The sequence below is a fragment of the Protopterus annectens genome, chromosome 2.part0 (assembly GCF_019279795.1).
Source record: "Protopterus annectens isolate FY-2018-M chromosome 2.part0, PAN1.0, whole genome shotgun sequence".
NCBI classification, from domain to species: Eukaryota; Metazoa; Chordata; order Ceratodontiformes; family Protopteridae; genus Protopterus; species Protopterus annectens.
In genome coordinates, this window is record NC_056728.1 from 594,712,675 (window position 1) to 594,734,904 (window position 22,230).

The 22,230-nt window shown below is 40.6% G+C and overlaps 1 protein-coding gene across 1 annotated transcript in view; it reads right to left on the bottom strand.

The window, feature by feature from the left end:
• ELP1 (elongator acetyltransferase complex subunit 1) overlaps nucleotides 1-22,230 on the bottom strand; it is a 1,639,125-nt gene that overhangs the window by 813,020 nt on the left and 803,875 nt on the right. Inside the window, exon 19 of the mRNA XM_044060975.1 lies at nucleotides 1,458-1,573. Within this exon, the coding sequence (XP_043916910.1) occupies nucleotides 1,458-1,573 (116 nt within the window). The remainder of the gene's footprint in view (nucleotides 1-1,457; nucleotides 1,574-22,230) is intronic.

Here is a 22,230-nt window from a genome sequence, read left to right on the forward strand (position 1 = left end):
AGGTGCTTCCAAGGCTACACATGTAGCCCTACTTCTACTTCCACAGTAAGGGAAAGGACCAAGACTTGATCCACAGAAGCTCACCAATATATTTCTATGTGGAAAAGAATGAGGATTATACTCCAGTCTACACAGAACTTTGAGAGATGCAAGGTTTCAGCAGAAATATTCACAGTCTTATAAGCTCCAGGTAATCAAATACTCCAACAAACAATGGAGAGGGAGACCAGTGTCTTGATTTCAGTACGTGAAATGAGCGTGCTGGTGTTAAGTTAAAGGGAAGTAGTATTTAGAGGCATACCTGACAAAGGCAATACAAGAACTTTTAAGGTCCACACCAAGACAGGTGCAGGCTAGAAGGCCAGACTTCTTTACAATGCAGTCCCACAACCATATGAGAAGATCTCACCAGACTTTTAACACCTACCTAAAGCTGAACAAATTAACTGCCCAGTCCTGGTGCAGGAGGACTCAAGGGGCCCTACCTCTGTTTATGTGACTAAACTCTGTTAGTTCCAAGGGAAAAACATCAAATGAAAAGTTCTGGTCCACAAGTACTACTAGTGAGCTAGGTGGCTCAAAGGCACACTACCTATAATCAAGTGGGTCTCTGTTGAGTTCTGGTTGATCAATTAGAATAGCAAGAGTCACTCTGGGACAGATCCTAAGCTGGGAACCAGGAATGCATTTCTTGTGGCCATTCTACCTCTGAGGCAAAAGATGGGCACAAGTTTGATCCCTGAATAAATGAGAAAAAGCTTCTGATATATAGCGAACGGTGGACTATTTCTGACCTACTTGCATCCAAGAAAGGTTTAACTAATGCCTGATCTCAATTTCTATACATCCAAGAAGATACACCTGAAGACTGCCCTCATTTTCTACAGCCTTCTTTCTGGATGCATGCTGCCAAAAATACAGGTCTGCACAAGGGACATTCCCACAGATGCTCCTAGATACCTCTAACCACTGCTTATCTTTCTAGATAAGGTAAGCTAGAAGTTCCTCCCTTCAACATCAAAAGATGGCTGGGATAAAATGATGGCATTTACAGTGGTCTTTTACATCATGCTCCTCCTCCCAGTGACAGCAAGTGAGGCTTCTACAAGCAGTGGCTCATTATTTGCTCATAAATATGCTCATAAATATTTTTACTGCTTTATGCATCAAGCAAAATAAATTTTTCATAAAGGAAAGCAGGAACGAGATCAAAACTGCATCACTGTCAGAAAATAAAAAAAAGGTATGTTCAAAGATTAAGCCCCTCTTGCTGTAACGTGTGTGACATTGCTGCATATCCCAGGGTAAGATGCATATACTAGTAAGAAGAGTTGCTTTTGAGAATCATGTGCCAAACTGCAATGCAACAGATGAAACCAACCCAGTGTTAGTTCTTACTATAATTCATGAGAAAATGTACAAGTAGACAATACAAGGAAGTAATACTTAGATCTTACCTGCAAAATGAGTTTTGAGTCACTAGGGACAACAGTGACAATGCGGGACCCCCTCTCTATCCGACGCACAGTTTCATCATTTGAGCTAGAATTTGTAGTTAGCAGTGCTGGCAAAGCTACAATAAAAAGGCAGGAAAAATCACTTAAGTATTGCAAATGTTAGGCAGCTATTCCAACTCCAGGATATTTTTTACAATTGTGTACTAATGCACATGCACACACACAAGCCATTTTTCAGAAAAAAAAAATGACTATGTATCAACAACTTGCTAAAATAAAACGTAAGTAGACCCAGTTCGATGAACAAAATGAAACAAGTGATTGTGCGTGAAATGGGAAGCTAGCCATTGACTATATTAAGAATACCCACAAAATGTTATTTATGCTGTAAGCACAGAAGTCTATGGTGATTTAAGGAAAAAAAAAAGCTTGCATGTCCAAACTTTTTTGTATTATAGAAGGCACAATAAAAATACACTAAACAGTTTAGCCAGATTAAGAGACTGAATATAGCTATAAACAGTGTACAGACAAAAGAGTTATAGAGATTAAAGTTGTAATATAAAAGCAGGGTGTAGACACAGACATAAACAAGAGGTGGGTACTAATTTTTGGACAGGCAACTATGGGCTGGGAGTGAGTCTACGACAAAAGTTTTGGTGAAGGTACACAAAGGAAGAGAAATACTTTTTTCATATCTAAATAGTGGAAGAATTGTGCGTCACTCTTACCCCAGTATTGATAATAAGAAAAGATAGGTGTTAGCTTGGCTTGGAAAAGCTGATACGTGAGGTGAAAAGAAGGAAACATGCTAATGACATGGATATAATACAAAAATGAATGGAACAAAGGGAATTTTGTCAACCTGGTTCTTCTGAAAGGTGGTTAGTGTGAGTAGAGGCCAAAATTGTGCAAGATACAGCCTGGAAAAACTGTAAACATATGATGGTTACATTACTGAGAACAGATGGGTCTTACAGTAAAATTAACCAGTCACATTAGCTGAACTTTATGAGCAACACAGCTTGATAAAAAATTGAAAAGTAAACAGCACAAACACCCACCAGGGCAGAGTCAATGAAAAAACTTTCAACACCACAAAGTCCAGTGGTCTACCAACGAAGATGACTCACAGCAGTTCAAACAGCAGGTTTTCAAATAGCAGGTTTTAATGAATGAACAAGGCAAATAAAAACAAAAAGACTAAGCATAAAAATTAAAGGATGCTTTCGCCAAACACATAGGCATCATCAGAGTCTTGATATACAAAAGAACACTACTGTGTGCACCATTATAAATACTCCCCTACACATTCCTATAGGATATAGCAAACCCCTCCCACCCTAAAATAAAAAACAACCAATATTTCTTGATTTGAAAATCATCCATACATCAAATTTCTTAACAATATATAAAACCACAACAGTACATCCATTTTACTCCACAATTTAAACATTTCATAAATACATAAAAACATGTCCTGTCACTAATAATATTCTTAATATTTGATTAATCAAAAAAAAAAATTTTTTACTAAAAAAATATATATATTTGTATATAGTAACAATATGTAAAAAATGTATATAAAAATATATATCGCATGTATATATATACAATATATATTAGGTAGTAATTTGAATAAATTAATTAAATTCCTCATTTTATCAATTAATTTATGACAAATATCTATAACTGCTGAGATCTTAGCCTTAAAATTGGTTTGATGGAGATGTAGTCGTTGAGCCCTGGCGGCCTACAGGCATTTAACCTAATCTGCCACTCAGTTTCAAGGGCACCAACCATATTGTCAACATCACCCCCATCACCTGAGTCAATCACACGGCCAATAATAAAAAACAAAAACTTCTTAAAACACTTGCATTCTGTAGTGTGTGTATAAAGTGCGTTGTGCAAATCCTTCTTCTTAATGGACCTAAGATGTTCCGAAATTCGGTCCCGAAGCCTCCTAATTGTTTTACCCACATAGTAGGAATTACAAGAAGAACAACAGGCTAAATAAACTATATTTTTAGTGCAACAATTGCACTGTCCCGGACATTTGATGGAATATTTATATCCTTCTACACACACATATGAACCTTCATAAATGAACCTACACATCCTACAAAAAACACATTTCTTCATATTTGACCTATAATTTCTTAATCCACTCTTTTCCAAAATGTCCTTCATATTCTCACCTCTACTAAAAACTACGTTTGGACTGTTCCCCAATATCTTTTTAACCTCTTCACTTAAGGAAAAGTTCCAAACTTCCTTAACTATTTTTGTAATAGCTGGTGTCATCTCACTAAACTTCACCACCAACCGTAAATTATTATTTTGTTCTTCTTTGCTATTCTCTAACACTTCCCTGGTATTTAATCCACCTTTAAGAATTGGGGCATATCTGTCATTTCTCCTCCTATTAATGTCCCTTCTGACACTTAATAATAGTTTTAAAGGGTACCCCCTGTCAAAAAACATCCCAATTAGTTTAAACATTTCTTCTCTGTATTCGTCGTCTTGACTAACTAACCTGGAGGTCCTAACCATTTGGGCTTTAATTAATCCTTTCCGCTGGTGAAATGGGTGGTGACTATTGAAATGCAATAGGGAGTTGGAATAGTTCTCTTTTCTAAAGATGTTACTCTTAAAACCCCCATCTCCCTTACAAATCAATAAATCCAAGTAAGAAATGCTCTCTTCCTTCCATGTAAAAGTGAAGTTCAAAAAGTTAGTAGTTTTGCCCAAGTAATCTACAAATTCTTTTGCTGAATTTTGATCACCTTTCCATAAAATCAATATGTCGTCCAAAAACCTATTATACATCAATATTCTTCCCAAGTGGTTTTTGGACGCAAAAATGTGTTCCCTCTCCCACGTCAGTAAGACCGCGTTGGCAAATAAGGGGGCACACTTAGCCCCCATTGCTACCCCTGACACTTGCTGAAATAGGTCACCTTCAAAATTCAGGAAGTTGTTCCTCAACACTACTTCCATCATGTCTATTAAGAAGTTAGTTTTCTGACCACTAAACAACCCACTCTGCACTATGGCTTCAGAAAATAACTCAAGGCCTTGTTCTTGCGGAATGACCGAGAACAAGTTAACCACATCAATGGTCAAAAAACCAAAATCTTCTTCGACACTACCTAACTCTTTAAACCTTTTCAAACAGTGCCATGAATCTTTAATAATATGATCGACACCGTCAAAAATAGTTTTTAATGAAATGTCTATAAAGGCAGCAATGGGTTCCGTTTTGGATCCCCTTGCACTGACAATAGGCCTATATTCCAGATGCTCTACACCCTTGTGGGTCTTGGGAATACCAAACAACTTCGGTGTTTTTGGAAATTTGACCATCAAAAAATTGAATTCACTCTCATTAACTGAGCCCTGACAAAGTGCATCACGTAAAAACACATCAATCTTCATGTAGGCCCTATTAATCTCATTTCGTGACACAATTTTGTATGTTTCATCTCTGTTTAACAACGAAGTAATGTCAGAAATGTAGTCTGTATTAGTCGTTATCACTGTGCCCCCTCCCTTGTCGGGCTTCATAAATCTGTATGACCCAGATTTTTTCAACGTATCCAATAATTCCCTTTCTTTCTTTGTTAAATTGTCATCTATCATATCGCCATTTTTTAACATTTCTCTCACATGGGCCTCAACTATCTTTTCAAAACATAACACATCCTTATGAAGTGGAGGCATAAAAGCACTTTTCCTTTTTAATTTACTATTATCTTGGCTAACACAGCCACCCTGACTTGTGCCACATTTCCCTTTCCCTGCAAAATACATTTTCAAATGCATCTGCCTAGCAAACATTTTTATTTCCACCAATGTTTTAACAGTGTCCGGTCTAAACTTTGGAACAAATTTAACTCCTTTCGAAAACAAATCAAAATAATCATCATTGACATTTAAATTAGTATAGTTATAAATGCAATAATCATTCTTACGCAGGATTTTAAAATTACTACCTTCTTTAATAACATAACCATTGTTGTCACCATTTTCAAACACAGTGTCTGTTTCATATATACTCTTTTCACACACTTCATCTGTGTTACTGAGTAGGCCACCCCACATATGTTCATTCACAAAACAATCTGTCACATCCGTGTCACAAACACATGTATCAACATTGTTGTTCTTCATACAACTTTTGTTTTTAACAAAATTTGCATAACAATTCACACTACTTTGCTTATTGCTGACCAACTCACATACAATAATCTCAGCAGAACTACCCACTTCAATTGTTTCTTCTTCAAATGTAAAATCATTCCCCAGGCGGTCAACCTCTACTAATACCTCCCTCTCCTGTTGCTTCTTCCACTGTAACTCTCTTGGTGTTCCCTCAGGTGTGTCTCCCTGTTGCGCAGCCTCTCTGAACGTCGGGGCTGCTCCTCCATTTCTAAAAAATCATTAAACCTGCCAGACCCTTCATCAAAATCATTAACATCATTACAAACACAAATGGCATTGTTTGCTTCGTCACCCATAGGTTCACTTTCCTCACTAGTGTTAAATCCAAACCCCCGATGTTTAATCCCAGGTGGATATGCACATTTGAATTTGTAATCAACACTATCCCTCTTAAGTTTCCTTTCCTTAGTCTCAGAACTTTTAATAACATACATTTCAATATTTTTAATCGTCTTATCAAAGTTACTTTTGTACTGTTCAAACATTAAATCTGTAGTGATACTCACATATAACAGTTTAATTTCACTTTTAATTTCACTTAGCTTAAGCTCATTGTTCCTCAAAATAATGTCCAACATTTCTAAGCCTGTTCGATCAAACAAGCTCACAAGATCTTTAAAGGCCTCCGATCCTTCTTCCACACCCATCGGTCGCTTCCAGATTCGTAGCCCCTTTGGAACCTGCTTCAGACCCCTAGAGTCACATAAAAACTTTGAATCCAACTGAATGGCCCGATACTTCTTACACAATCTCTCGTAATTCAAAATCTGCTCCCTCAAACACGGTCTCACATCCGCCATTCGGTTTCTACCAACAATCTCCGGAATGGATGGTTCATTAAACCAAGAAGAAATGTTAAATTCGTTATTCAACTCGTTCGCCTTCAAGTCCTCGGCATCACCTCCTCGTTGATTACGGTTGGTGGTGAAGTTTAGTGAGATGACACCAGCTATTACAAAAATAGTTAAGGAAGTTTGGAACTTTTCCTTAAGTGAAGAGGTTAAAAAGATATTGGGGAACAGTCCAAACGTAGTTTTTAGTAGAGGTGAGAATATGAAGGACATTTTGGAAAAGAGTGGATTAAGAAATTATAGGTCAAATATGAAGAAATGTGTTTTTTGTAGGATGTGTAGGTTCATTTATGAAGGTTCATATGTGTGTGTAGAAGGATATAAATATTCCATCAAATGTCCGGGACAGTGCAATTGTTGCACTAAAAATATAGTTTATTTAGCCTGTTGTTCTTCTTGTAATTCCTACTATGTGGGTAAAACAATTAGGAGGCTTCGGGACCGAATTTGCCAACATCTTAGGTCCATTAAGAAGAAGGATTTGCAACGCACTTTATACACACACTACAGAATGCAAGTGTTTTAAGAAGTTTTGTTTTTTATTATTGGCCGTGTGATTGACTCAGGTGATGGGGGTGATGTTGACAATATGGTTGGTGCCCTTGAAACTGAGTGGCAGATTAGGTTAAATGCCTGTAGGCCGCCAGGGCTCAACGACTACATCTCCATCAAACCAATTTTAAGGCTAAGATCTCAGCAGTTATAGATATTTGTCATAAATTAATTGATAAAATGAGGAATTTAATTAATTTATTCAAATTACTACCTAATATATATTGTATATATATACATGCGATATATATTTTTATATACATTTTTTACATATTGTTACTATATACAAATATATATATTTTTTTAGTAAAAAATTTTTTTTTTGATTAATCAAATATTAAGAATATTATTAGTGACAGGACATGTTTTTATGTATTTATGAAATGTTTAAATTGTGGAGTAAAATGGATGTACTGTTGTGGTTTTATATATTGTTAAGAAATTTGATGTATGGATGATTTTCAAATCAAGAAATATTGGTTGTTTTTTATTTTAGGGTGGGAGGGGTTTGCTATATCCTATAGGAATGTGTAGGGGAGTATTTATAATGGTGCACACAGTAGTGTTCTTTTGTATATCAAGACTCTGATGATGCCTATGTGTTTGGCGAAAGCATCCTTTAATTTTTATGCTTAGTCTTTTTGTTTTTATTTGCCTTGTTCATTCATTAAAACCTGCTATTTGAAAACCTGCTGTTTGAACTGCTGTGAGTCATCTTCGTTGGTAGACCACTGGACTTTGTGGTGTTGAAAGTTTTTTGATAAAAAATTGGCTAAAGCAGAGGCATGATGACGCTTGTTAAGCAATAAAGAAGATTAAATGAGAATGGGTAGGCAATTTTATCAAAAATGACAAAGATAAGTTATGTTAAAACCTGTTGCCCTATGAGAGAGCTATAAAACTGATAACAGTATAGAGAAATAACAGGATGGATGACAGGTAACATATAATACAGGCAGGATAAAAAGACAAATTAGTAGTTAAGATTTGATTCAGAGGATATAATTGACTGGGGGAAGTTACAGGTTGAGTTTCAGTGCAACAGTGCCATGGGGTAATGTAACAAACATGGCTACTGCTTTGCTGATGGAAGAAAATGTCAGACAGGTCCAACGCACTATAAAGTAAAAACAGAGATAACATACAAAAGTAATGAAAGATAAGGCTTACTCAAATGGGAAATGACAAAAAATATAAACTGATTTAGAAGGACATACATGAAAGTCAGAAGGTATCATAGCATTTCTGTGAACTGTTGGAAAGCTGATAGACTTGTTGTGCAGAGTTGGAATCTATTTCAAACTGATAAGTACACATTTTGCCACTTTAACTTGCACTGTGTTGTATTTATACACTCGCCTATTATTTTCAGTGGTGCTGTATTGTTTCTGTTTCTGTCTCCACTGTGTTTCTCCCACCCACCCTCCCTGTTCTTGTGTTGATGTTAATCTTGATGGCTTTGAAACTGCCCGCCCCTCTTGTAAGTTTGTATTTGGATACTCCTTCTGGGCCTATCTCACTTGCTCAGTCAACTGAGTGCAGTGAGATCATATTTTGATTCCAGGCACTCCTACTGTGTACAAAGAAAGCATTTGAGAAGGACAATCCCTGTAGCCTCTTAATCCTGCTGGGTTTCCAGCCTAAAAAAAATAAATAAATAAATAAATAAATAAATAATATATATACATATTATATATATATATATATATATATATATATATATATTTTTTTTTTTTCAGCTGCTCTTACTGTAACTGTCTTAGTTGCTGTTCTGCGGGCTCTTATCTGTTCAGTTGTTCTTACTCTGCACTTATTACTGCTTGTTAGTAGCCTTCTAATCCAATGCCTTCTGCACTTGTTTCTTAGTCATTTGTTAATTTAATTGCATTTAATAAATGTATTTGCCATAATATTGATATAGGTGTGCTAGCCTGCACTGCATTTGAATTGTATTTACTGCTGTTTTAGCTGCTTTTCTGTAAAAAAAAAAAAAAAAAAAAATTCCTAGCTTGTTTCCTGCCTTTCCTGTAAGTTACCTAGTCCAGATACAGATTTGCTGTATCCAGGACTCTTTGTAAGCTCCTGAGCCCCCCAAGCCTTTCTGTGTTGGAGGAAAGCCTTCTAGCTTATCAGTGGGAGTGGTAAGCACTAGGTAGCCTATCTACCACAGGAGGAGAGGTTTCTGGCCCAGATATTATAGTTTATTGGCCGTTTGGGAAGCTCTTCCGTCTCTTTCAACCTGATGATTCAAAAGCCTGTGTTTGTGCTTGCTTCCTGCCTTTCCTGTTACTAGTCTAGTCCAGGTACAGATATGCTGTATCCAGGACTCTTTGTAAGCTTCTGAGCACCCCCCAGAGCCTTTCTGTGCTGAATGGAAGCCTTCTAGCTCATCAGTGGAAGTGGTAAGCATCAGGTATGCCCATCTACCATGGGAAGAGTGGATTTTGGCCCATAAATTGTAGTTTATTGGCCGTTTAGGCAGTTTTCCATCTCTTTCAACTTGCTGGCTTAAAAGCCTGCATTTGCGCTTGTTCCCCACCTTTTCTGTAACTAGTCTAGTCCAGGTACAGATTTGCTGTATCCAGGACTCTTTGTAAGCTTCTGAGCCCCCAAGCCTTTCTGTGTTGGAGGGAAGCCTTCTAGCTTATCAGTGGGAGTGGTAACATTAGGTAGCCTATCTACCACAAGAGGAGTGGTTCCTGGCCCAGAAATTGTAGCTACTGGCCGTTTGGGCAGTTTTTTCCCATCTCTTTCAACTTTCTGGTTTAAAAGCCACACTTGCGCTAGTTTCCCACCTTTCCTGTTACTAGCCTAGTCCAGATACAGAGTTGCTATATCAAGGACTGTTGGTAAGCTTCTGAGCCCCGCAAGCCTTTCTGTGTTGGAGGGAAGCCTTCTAGCTTATCAGTGGGAGTGGTAAGCACTAGGTAACCTATCTACCACAAGATAAGTGGTTCTGGCCCAGAAATTGTAGTTTATTGGCCCTTTGGGCAGTTTTTTTCCATCTCTCTCAAGTTTCTGGTTTTAAAGCCCGTGTTTGTGCTTGATCCCCACCTTTCTCATAACTAGTCTAGTCCAGGTACCAATTTGCTGTATCCAGGACTGTTTGTAAGCTTCTGAGCCCTCCAAGCCTTTGTGTTGGAGCGCAGCCTTCTAGCTTATCAGTGGGAGTGGTAAGTACTAGGTAGCCTGTCTATCACAAGAGGAGTGGTTCTTGGCCCAGGAATTGTAGTTTATTGACCATTCGGGAAGTTGTCCATCTCTTTCAACTTTCTGGTTTAAAAAAACACATCTGCACTTGTTTCCCATCTTTCCTGTAACTAACCTATTGGAAAGCACTACAAAGCCTTAAACTGATATAAGCGTTCTAGCTTAAAAGAGAGACTTTGGAGTGATTGAGTATCAGTTTTCTGTATTTCTTGCTGTACTTAACTGTTTTCAGCCTAAACGCTGATTTTCCAGCACTTATTGTGATTTAAGAGCTTGTTTTTTTCACATATTGTACTTATTTGACTGCCTGCACTTTTAAAAAGTTTTTTGTTTAAATAAATTGTTTAACTGTTGTAGGCTACACACTAAAGTGCGATAGCCTTTTCTGATCGCTTGTAGTCGTTTAAAGCTGTTTTAAGTGTACTTTTTACTGTTTTTGCCTTATCTTTTCAAAAAGTAAATAAATAAATTTCTTGTTTCCCGCCTTTCTATGCTAGTATAGAGTCCAGTTTTCAGGCAAGTGCTGAATTCAGGGCTGTGTTACAAGTTTCTGAGTTGCCCATACCTTACTTGGATAGAGGGAAGCTTCTCTGTTCACCTGTGAGAGAGGGGAACTTTGAGCAGCCATCTGTCTCTGGAGGAGTGGTTCCAGCCCAGAAGTTAGTAGTTTAAAAAACGCGTTGCACGGTTTTGTGCGCCGGGCAGCACCGGTTAGCTAGGGTTAAATTATTCCCGGCTCCACTAAGTCTCCTCTTCAGTTTTTCACTTGAAACTAGTATAACTCTCAACCTAAGCACTCAAAAAGCATCCTACAGTCCAGCACTTGCTCAGACCTAATAGCAAGCACTAATATACCCCAACACTTGACTGCCCAGCAGGGCAAGGCTCTTTATCCACTCCTCACCAACCAAGCGACTAAGTAGATCACCCTACTATTCAGGCATGACCAAAGGGCAACTTCAGGTGTACACTCCAGTCCAGCTGGTGAATCTGGTTATCCTGAGGCAATGTTACAACTGCCTCATGTACACAGACAGCCCTCTCCTCCTACCACAAAACACTAACATATGTGAGAGATGCAGTTATACAGCCAAACTGGAGGCTAAGGTATCTCCACCCAAGACTGGAACAGACAGTCATGAGGAGAAGGTTAACACTTGCACCACGCCTCCAGCCTCACACAGACATACTAAACTAGCACTGTCAAAAAATACACATAAATACACAAAATCATACTCAGAGGTTCTAAATAAAAACCTGCAAAAGCATCAGAGAGCTCCAAAGCAGACACCCACAAAACCTGCACCTCCCGTCACAAACCAGACAACACATAAAACACAAAATCAATGTGCCGCACAATCACAGCCCTTAAGGCGAAATAACATACCTAACACACACTAGTAATAGGTGACTCAATAGTCAGGCACACTGACGCCCCCACTCACTAGGCTGGACAAGGAGAAGGTTACTGTTAGCTGCCTGTCAGGAGCCAGAATCCGCCACATAACACAAGCACTCAGGTCACTCCAGAACAAGTACAAATATGACTCTGTCATTGTTCATGTTGGTGTGAATGACCTGAGCCATACCTCCCTGGACTACATGAAGAGAGACATGGAAGAGCTCTCTGATCATGTAGCCCAGGCGGGTATGACCCTGACCCTGAGTAGCATCCTGCCCTCACCAAGAATGATACCTCAGTATAAACAAAAAAATGATCAATTTCAACAAGTGGCTAAGCTTCTGGTGTCATTCAAAGGGGATCCAGTGTCTGTCAGCCTGGGATGACATGGTTGACAGGCCGCGTTGCTTCACAAGAGACGGCTTGCACCTGTCACCCCTTGGCTTTTGAATACTGGCCAAGGCTCTTGCTGCTCCCATAGTGCCTTTTTTAGGCAAGGCTCAAAATTCAAACCCACCTCCGTAAACAGCACAAGTGAAAAAATGAGGGTTATGCTACTCAACGCCAGGAGTTTAAATCTCAAAATGCATGCGCTCGAAGCACTCCAAGTATGGAGAACGTCGACATCTGTGCAGTAACTGAAACCTGGTTCAAGGCTCCAGCGAGCACTCCAGCACTACTGGGCTACAACTCATACCACACATTTCGGCCACAGAACACGGACCGAAACACAAAAGGAAGGGGGTGTATCAATATTCATCAAGGATACCCAGACCTCCAGGTTAGTGGCGCAGCATGATATCTCTGAGATCATCCATGTGCAACTAACATCGGCCAAATCTGCAATGCAAAATGTGGCCTGCTACAGATCACTCTCCATGACCCAGGACCACCACTCCGCCTTTCTGGAGACACTGGAAAACATGAAGGTCCTACCGAACACCCTGATCTTGGGAGATTTCAATTACCCTACCATTAACTGGGAAAACTACTTGAGTACAAACTCCCAGGCTCAGCACTTCTTGGAATTTATCAACGCAAATGCCGTGGATCAGCTGGTAAACTCGCCTACCAGAGGCCACAACATATTGGACCTGGTCATCACCAACATGGGCGACAAGTGCTCCGTACCGGAGGTCAACCCGTCACTGGTTAGATCAGACCATAAACTAATCACCCTAGATGTCCACACCCCACCACCACCCCCAACTAAGGAAACCACAGTGAAAAACTTTTCTAAAGCAAACTTCACCTTACTTAAGGCAGAGGTGGTAAGTTTCACAGCCCCACGCTAAAGGATAACACTGCCCAAGATGCAGTATCCTTTACAATTGCACTCTATGAGCACCTACAAGGATGCATGGATCGTGCCATCCCTAGCAAAACCAAGACTCCCACCCCTAAGAGAAGGAAACCAGTCTGGTGGACCCCTGCCATAAACAGGTTATACAACAAAAGGAGGAAACTAGTTCAGAAAAAAATCAAATCCCAAGAAGGAAAGACATCCCTGATCAGTATCAGTAAGAAACTAAGGTCCCTCATAAAATCATCCAAGGCTAACTTCGAAAGAAAAATAGCCAAGGATTCGAAAGATAACCACAAAGCCTTTTTTTGCTATGTCAAGAATCTAAGTGGCAACTCGCAGATATGCTCTGAGATAGTGCAAAATAGCACAAAATATACTGAACCTACTGATATTGCCAACATACTGGCAGTTAGATTCAGTGCAAACTTCACCTCCCTCTCACCTTCAAAAGGGCCCACAACCATACCGGAAAAGTGTAGTGCCCCAGAAATCACAGAAGCACAGGTGAAAACAGCCCTTTCAAAAGCCAAAAACTCAGCATCAATGGGGCCAGATGGTGTCCCAGGCTGCATCTTGCACAAACTACAGAACGAACTAACCCCCCACCTAAACACGCTGTTCAACCTTAGCCTCTCCACAGGCTACATTGCCCATAGAATGGCGCACAGCAATGGTTATTCCGCTCCACAAAGGAGGGGCCACAACTGACCCTGGTAACTATCACCCCATAAGCCTGACTAGCCCGGTCTGCAAGGCTATGGAGCGCATCATCATGGAACTCATTAACAAAGACATTGGGAACTTCCAAATACTTGACCCGACCCAGTTCGGCTTTGTTAAGGGCAGATCATGCCTACTAAACCTGGTTGATTTCTTCGAGACAGTTACCAAGGCCATAGATGAGGGAAAGGTGGTTCACACAGCCTACCTGGATCTCGCCAAGGCATTCGACACCATTCCTCACTAAGGTATTATAGAAAAACTCACCAGCCTTAACATAAACCCCTACATCACAAGATGGGTTGCCAACTGGCTTACAGACAGAACTCACACGGTAAAAATAGCGGGCTCCAGATCTTTCTCTAAACCAGTCACAAGTGGTGTCCCGCAAGGCTCGGTTCTGGAACCCCTACTGTTCGGCATATATTTCTCAGAAGTACAGGCAAACATAGGAGGACTATGGCTAACCAAGTTCACCGATGACTGCAAACTGGGAGCCATAACTGACTCTCCGGCTGACACGGACATCCTCCAAAAAGGCCTTACTGAGACAGACACCTGGTGTCAAAGTCATGGCCTCAAGCTAAATGCCAAAAAATGCATAGTCATCCCGTTTGGGGAAAAACAAAACACCCACGAATTACCACATAGGTGGCAGCCCCCTTAATACAGAAGAGGTAATAAGAGATCTGGGGACCCAGGTAGATAGTAATCTCTCCTTTGACAATTATATTGCCAAAGTAGTTAGGAAATCCTTCTATGTGGCCCATCTAATTACTAAGGGGTTCGCATCTAGAAATAAAGAGGTTATAGTGCCCCTCTACTCGTCACTCATCAGACCCATCATAGAGTACAATGCCCCATTTGGGATGTACCTCACAAGACACTTCCAAAAGCTTGAAAGACCACAAAAGCACCTCACCAAGAGGATTACTGGCCTCAAGCATATATCTTATGCAGCCCAACTGAAAAAACTCTGGCTGTACTCAGTGGCATATCGCTTACTCAGAGGTGATCTCTGCCTGACTTACAAAGCCATGTCCAACTCAGAACTGATGGACATGCTCCACCTAAAGAAATCCAAGTCACTGCAAGCCACGCGCTCTAGTGAGCTAAACCTCGCCATAACAATACATAGAGCATGCTGGAGGGATAGATTCCTGTCACAGAGACTCCCCATGCTTTGGAACAAAATTCTTAACTACATTAGGCAGAGCCCCTCACTAACACTCTTCAAGAGAAGCCTTGACGAGTGGATGGGTAACAGAAAATACACCCCTGGGATCACTTCATTGGCTCTGCTTGACAGAGGCACAGTTAATTAATCAATGGGGCGGCGAAAGCCGACACTCTGGATAGGCTTATAAATGCCCTCGGGCCGATAGCCTAGTACCTACCTATGAACCTATGGGATGGTCAGAAAGATGTAATGGTTTCTAAAAAAATACCCAGCTATCATTTCCAGTGAGAAGACTACTGGAATAATGAACAGAAAATAATTTATAACTGATGAAGGACTTCTCTGTAAAATAAGTATGATACCTGAGAAATATGCCCTGATAAACAGGGATACGGCATTACAGTAAATGTAAAGCACCACTGATAAAATACAAATGCTAATATAATTAAAATTATGAAGCAGTGTGCAGTAAGTGAAATGATATGGCTGTTGACTATGGAATGTAGACAACGTAAATGTTATATATATAAAAAAGAAAACTCCAAACACCAGTAGAAGCTCACAGATGGTTCTCTGGCACCCTGGGAAGTGTTTGCTTGAAAGGAAGTCAGAGAGGATCCAACACTGGTATCAGGCCATTTTCTCTCAGGGAGCACTCTTGTGTTCTCAAGGAGAAGTCTCAAGGGGCATCAAACAGCTTATGTGCATCTAATGTCTGAGATCGTCCTTCCAAGAAATGCTGATGCAAAAAGACCTACAGGACCATCCTCAACTTGGGTCAGCGATCACTGATGAGCTACAAGATGAAACTTAAGTGACTTGGGTCCTGATTGCAACCACTAAACAGATGCCATGGAGTTCCAGGGACTACTCCACAAGTGCAAGGCAGACATTTGTGTGCTTCACCCTACTGACCATATGACAAGAAGTGACACACCCTAGGAAGCACCCCAAAGGAGGAAGGAAGGACTGCACCTCACACAGGCCTCTCATCCTCATCCTCCAATGACAGGTACAGGCTTATCCTTTTACTAGTTGAGAAGGTGCTGATAAGCACATGAGGCCCATATGACTGCTTCAAGGTTGAACATACCTGATAGATCATTTGACTTGAAGTCTCACCTCCTGCTTCTTTACCCTATGTCAAAGCGCTGACATCAAGGGTGAAATCAAGACAGGGACACTCCTATAATTCCTATAATAGGCAAGCTCAGCAGTAACCAAAGTCAGGTAGGCCTAAAATTTCTCTCACTTCCACTTGTGAGTAGCTTGTATGAAACAGTGCCTGCTGCAGTGCTCTCTACCCAGGCACTATAGGGCACTGCAAGTGAAGATTCTAGCTGATGATCTAGCAGTAGGATGAAGATTTACACTTCTTTAGGCATCAAACTCAGGGAACTAAACAAATGAAAGCATCAAGAGCTGACCTCTACACACACATCAGAAATTGAGTAGTGTAGTGATGTTTAGCTGTGTAAATATATTCACCATTAACAGTGGATGTTGGAATAACAACATCAAAGCTGTGAGTATGATTCCGCATACATAGGAATCAGCCACAGTTCGATGTTCATCCTTTTAGCTTGACTTCCAGAGCCACTGGAAATTACTAGAGGGAATATGGTCTCCTCCTCATTTTAAGGATATCAGTAAAATACACAGAAGCCTGTGCAATCTTCTGTTCTTTTCTGGAGGAAGACGTCACCAACAAATATACTCCACTTACCTGTAGAGGCAAGTAGGACTTTCTCATGATATGCTCTCTCTGTAGTTTCCCCTTGGACCTGCCAAACTACTGCTTCAGTTGCTTACAACTGGTGGTCTTGAGAGGTGAAGAAATGTCCATCTATCTAAAAATCTCCACAAAAGGTGTAGAGCTAAGGCACCAATTCCAAAAGATCAAGCTCCAAGTAAAAGCGGATGATGGAACTTTCTGTACAGTACGGATCAGGGTAACTGAGGTCAGAGATCAGAATGGGAATAGAAGGTCTGGGGCCCAGTATCTGAAAGATCTGAAGAGAGGTGGCTGTTAAAGCATTTCCCATTGATCAAGCAAAAAATGGCAAACAGGTACAAAGAAATAGTAAAGCTGGGCAAAAAAAGTTAATGAGACGCTTCAAAGAGAAATGGACAATCATTTATTGGATATGAAGGCTGAGGAAGAAGAACAGAACTCTGAGTAAAATTGTTTTACGTGAGTCTTACTAACTCTTTTCAATAAATAAAAAAAATAAAACACTTGAAAATACCCAAAGCAAAAAACATTAAACAGTAAGCATTTTCATTCATCAGATTCAGTCTGAGGAAGTCTTATCTGGACAAAAGCGCCTACTGTTTAATGTGTTCTGCTCATTAAACTCATTTGTTTTGGGTATTTTCCTATGTTTTATTTATTTATTTTTTTGTTTGTTTCCGGTACTAGTGTTTTTGGAGTCATTTCAATAAATATAAGGTAAGAATCAGTTAAAAAAGGCATGTTAATTTGGAGTTGACTAGCATGAGTACTTGGACTTGATTAAAAAGAAGTTATATACCTACCACATTTCATGTTGGTTTGTCCTTCATCACGCCTTCCTTCCTGCTGGATGGGTTCGGAGCCGAGGAACTCTGCCACTTACTATAGCTCGAGAGCTCTTTACTGGCTCGAAGCTACCTCTTATCCCAGAATGCCCAGCGTCCGCTATCCAGATCTCATTTGAGATAGCTCACACTAGACATAATTATAGAAGATAATCCATTAATAAACCTGGATATACAGTTAATTTTCATGGTTTGCTTGGGAAGCAACTAATAACAAAACAAATTCACCAGTGAAACCATTGAGCAACTCCTCTCAATCCTCGAAGAAGGGGGGAAGGAGGGAGGGATGCAAAAAGGAAGGCGAGATAAAGGACAACTAATATGGAACGTTATGGCAGGTACATAACTTCTTTATGTTAAGTTGTCCAATCTCACCTTCATTCTTGCTGGATGGGACAGCGTCCCTAGCACCTCAATCCTGGGTGTCTCATTGGAACAGACTCTTCAGAACCGTGGAACCAAAGGAAGCCCTGCCCCGGGAGACCACATCTACTTTGTAATGAGAAATGAATGTATGAGGATCTGCCCGAGTAGCTGCTGCACAAATTGAATCTATGGGCAATCTATATTGAAATGCTACCAAAGTAGCTAGTGACCTGGTTGAATGACCTTTGGGTTTTGCTGGAAGATCTTTTTGTCGCAAATGGTAGGTATGGGCTATGGTGTCTGATAAACATTTTGACAATGTTACTTTAGAAATTGGAAGGTCTTGTTTCCTGTTAGCAAATAAAAGAACAACTGATCTGATTTTCTCATCTCTTTAGTTCTATGGAGATAGAAACGCAGTTGTCTATGCACATCCAGTTGGTGTAATCTGTATTCTGCCTTGTTGGAATGATTAGGGAAAAAGACAGGAAGTTCAATGGACTGATTCAAATTGTGTTCTGAAAAACTTTAGGTAGAAAAGATGGGTTGGTTCTCAGAGAAACTCTGTCTTTGTGAAAAACTAGGTATGGAGGGCGAACACATAGTGCATGAAGTTCTGAAACACGTCTGGCAAAAGTAATAGCAATTAAGAAGAGAGTTTTCCAAGAGAGAAATTTCAAGGAACATGATCCTGCTGGTTCAAAGGGTGGCAGTATCAAGGAAGCCAGAACCAAATTGAGATTCCAAGGTGGAAGGGGCTCTTTCACTGGGGGTCTAAGTAGAGACGTACCTCTCATGAAGGCCTTACAGAGTTTGTGAGACATTATGCTGGAGTTAGAAACTCCAACGTGAAAATTTGAAATGGCAGCTAGTTGTACTCTGATGGTAGCAACCGCTGCACCAGAATGAAACAGTTCTGCTAAGAAATCCAAAATCTCGTGTACAGGAGCTGTAAAAGGATCTGAATTCCTGGATTCTGCCCAGTAAGAGAATCTTTTCCATTTGCTAGCATAGACTTTCTTAGTATTCGTCTTATGGGAGGAAACAATAATATCACGCACTGCTGGGGAAATATTGGGGAGCCTGGCTAGGATTGAAAGTGGAGTAACCAAGCTGTGAGCTTGAGAGATTGGAGGGATTGGTGTAGCCCGCCTGACTGATGAATCAAGAGGTCCGGTACTGGGTCCAGAATCCAAGGCTGGGCTAGAAGGTGGGGGTGAAGGAACGGAAACCAAATCTGTCGAGGCCAATAGGGGGCAATGAGGATCATTTTGCAACCCTATGATTTTGCTTTCTGAATGACTTTTAGAATTAGAGGAAAAGGGGGGAAATGCATAAAGGAGTCCCTGAGGCCAATGGTGGACTAGAGCATCCCTGGGTGTCTAACCTGGAGGAGGAACAAGGGAGAAGTAAGCTGCTGCATTTATTGTTGTGGGGAGAGGCAAAGAGATCGCAGCAAGGCTGGCCCCATTTGCGGAAAATTAGATCCTCAATTTCCTGTTTCAGAGACCACTCATGAGGTATGAGGATAGCCCTGCTGAGCCTGTCCGCTATTACGTTGACTGTCCCAGGGATATGCATTGCTGTAAGAAAACGTTGGGAGGAAATCGCCCATTGCCACAGTCTGAGGGCCTCTCGGCACAAGTGGTAAGACCTGCTTCTGCCCTGTTTGTTGATGTACCAAACCACTGACATATTGTCTGTCTGTATTGCAATAGTCCCGGCAGGGAGAGAGTCTTGAAGAGCTTGCAGCACTAGGAGCACCGCTCTCATCTCTAGGACATTGATGTGCAAGTGGTACTCTTGAAGTTTCCAAGTGCTTTGGACTGTCTTCCCTAGATAATGCCCCCCCACCCTATCAAGGAAGCATCCATGGTCACTGTGGCGACCGGATGGGGTTCCATGAAAGGTCTGGCCTGAGCAACTAGTGGGGAAACCATCTACCAGGAAAGGTGTCTTTTGCAAGATTCCATAATTAGCATCATGTGAGACATGGGTAATTCCTGGAAGGACCATTGTGTGAAAAGAAGCCACTGAAGGATTCTCATGTGAAAGCGTGCTAAGGGAACTAGAAGAATGGCTGCTGCCATGGACCCTAAATCTTGAAGAACATCTTTGACTTGAATTATTTTGCTCCTCAGGAGAAGTGACACCTGTTTTCGAATAATGGAAACTCTTTCCTGAGGCAATTTTACAATAATTTTTCTTGTGTTTAGCTCTGCTCATATGTATGTAATAGACTGACAGGGCAACAAGGCAGATTTTTCGAAGTTTATTGTGATGCCTAGTTGAGCACAGGATGTGATGGTGTAATCTCGTGCCTCTATAAGTTGTTGCCTGGTGGTAGCAGTGAGGAACCAGTCATCCAGATAAGGAAATGCCTAGAATCCTAGACGTCTTACGTGAGCCGTGACTACTGCCATGCATTTGGTGAACACCCTGGGGGCTGTGGTGAGACCAAAGGGCAGAGCTCTGAATTGGTAATGACTGGCCCCTAGCCGGAAGCGTAGAAATCTCCTGGACCGTCTGTCCATTTTTATATGATAGTACGCATCCTGAAGATCTATGGAGCACATCCAATTGTCCTGATCCAGAAAGGGGAGAATGGACTGCAGTGTTACCATCCGGAACTTTTGTTTTTGTACAGATTTGTTCAACCTGCTGAGATCCAGAATTGGTCTCCAGTCCCCTGTCTTTTTGGGCACTAAAAAAAATCTTGAGTAAGTTCCGGATCCTACTTGGTCTGTGGGGACTTCCTGGATGTCTCTTTTTTCTAGCAGTCTTGAAACTTCTGTGACTACCTGATCCCTTAGATTGAGTAGAACATCTGGGATGGATTTTGAAACAAAAGGGGGGTTGATGAAAGGGAATTGTGTAACCTCCAGATATAATGGCTAGTACCCATTTGTCTTTAGTAATATTTTGCCAGGCAATTGGGTACAATCAAAGTCTTCCCCCGACTGCCTCCAGAGTTGAGCAGTCGGGCATCCCTTCAGGGATGTTGACAGGGTTTGGAAGAGAACGTATCTCTGTCACCCTGATTTTGCGGACCCCTTTTGCCACGAGGGCGGCAAGAAACTTACAAAGTACTATAAGAGAAAAATATATATCAAATTTTAAGTAAATTATTTGAATTTAATAGAGAAAAAAGTTATACTAAGCCTGAGTCAGTATTGATCGCAACCTCGCAGCTAAAGCGGCAAACGAGATCTAGGTAGCTGATGCTGGGCATTCTGGGATAAGGGGTAGCCTCGAGCCAGTAAAGAGATCTCAAGCTATAGTAAGTGGCTGAGTCGGAGCCGAGGATCGGCTCCGAACCCATCCAGCAAGAACGAAGGTGAGATTGGACAACTTAACATCATAAGTTTCGGGGGAGTAAATCTACACCAAACATATTCACAGAGCATGATGCATTATGAATGGAACAAACAGACAGGTGTCATTGATATCTAAAGGAACTTTTAACTGTTTAAAGAATTTTTTGTTTTTGTTATGGACTGAATGGATGTAAATTTCTTAAGGACAGCGAAAATCCAGAGTGAAATGAGAAGCATGTCTCATAAATGAAACCCAATAAATGTTTATGTTAAGTGGTAGTGGGGTTGAAATGAGGGAAAGGGTGGGACTCTAACGCGAAACAAGCTACATGTCCATAGGGGTATACAGTACAGATATGGGCACCAAAATACAGACAGACATACTGACATTTGAAGTCTTAGTGAGTATTAATTAGAAGATATGTAATAACTCTATTAAGGATTAAGTGTCTGGAGCAGGTGATGACAGATAACTGTAAATCTAGTTCCCTTTGCAGACCTCTGGGTTGACAAGGTATGTGGCTGTACAGTTAGGTTACAAACTGAAGACCAGTGAATATATTAAGAACAATGAAGGGTTAAACTCTACACAAATAGGATGAGATTCAGATAAGGGGTAGGATCTAAAAATGAAGTACAACTGATATTCAATCCATAACAACAAATAGAAAAATACAGAACCCTGGGTGGGGTGTGAGCAGACACTCAAGGCTGAAAGGAGAGGTGAGCACCAATAATGGAGCATGGGCTCCTTACAAAAATGGAAATATGGACCGAGTAGGAAAAGCTATAGAATTTTAAGTTGTATACAGTTCTTAGGTCAAGTAGTACAAGTTTTATTAACTTTTTTTTGAAACTGTTGTAGGATGTGGACAGTGTCTTTCAGAAGACTCATGTTAAGATATAGTATGATGCTAGACATGTTGAAGAAAGTGGACAATAAGATAGTAACACACCCCAGGCAGGAGAAAATGGACTAAACAGGAAAATACACAAATAAAGCATGCATCTCAAAATAGAAATATGGCATGTAAACAGCCTAGTAGAGGAAAAAAAGAAAAA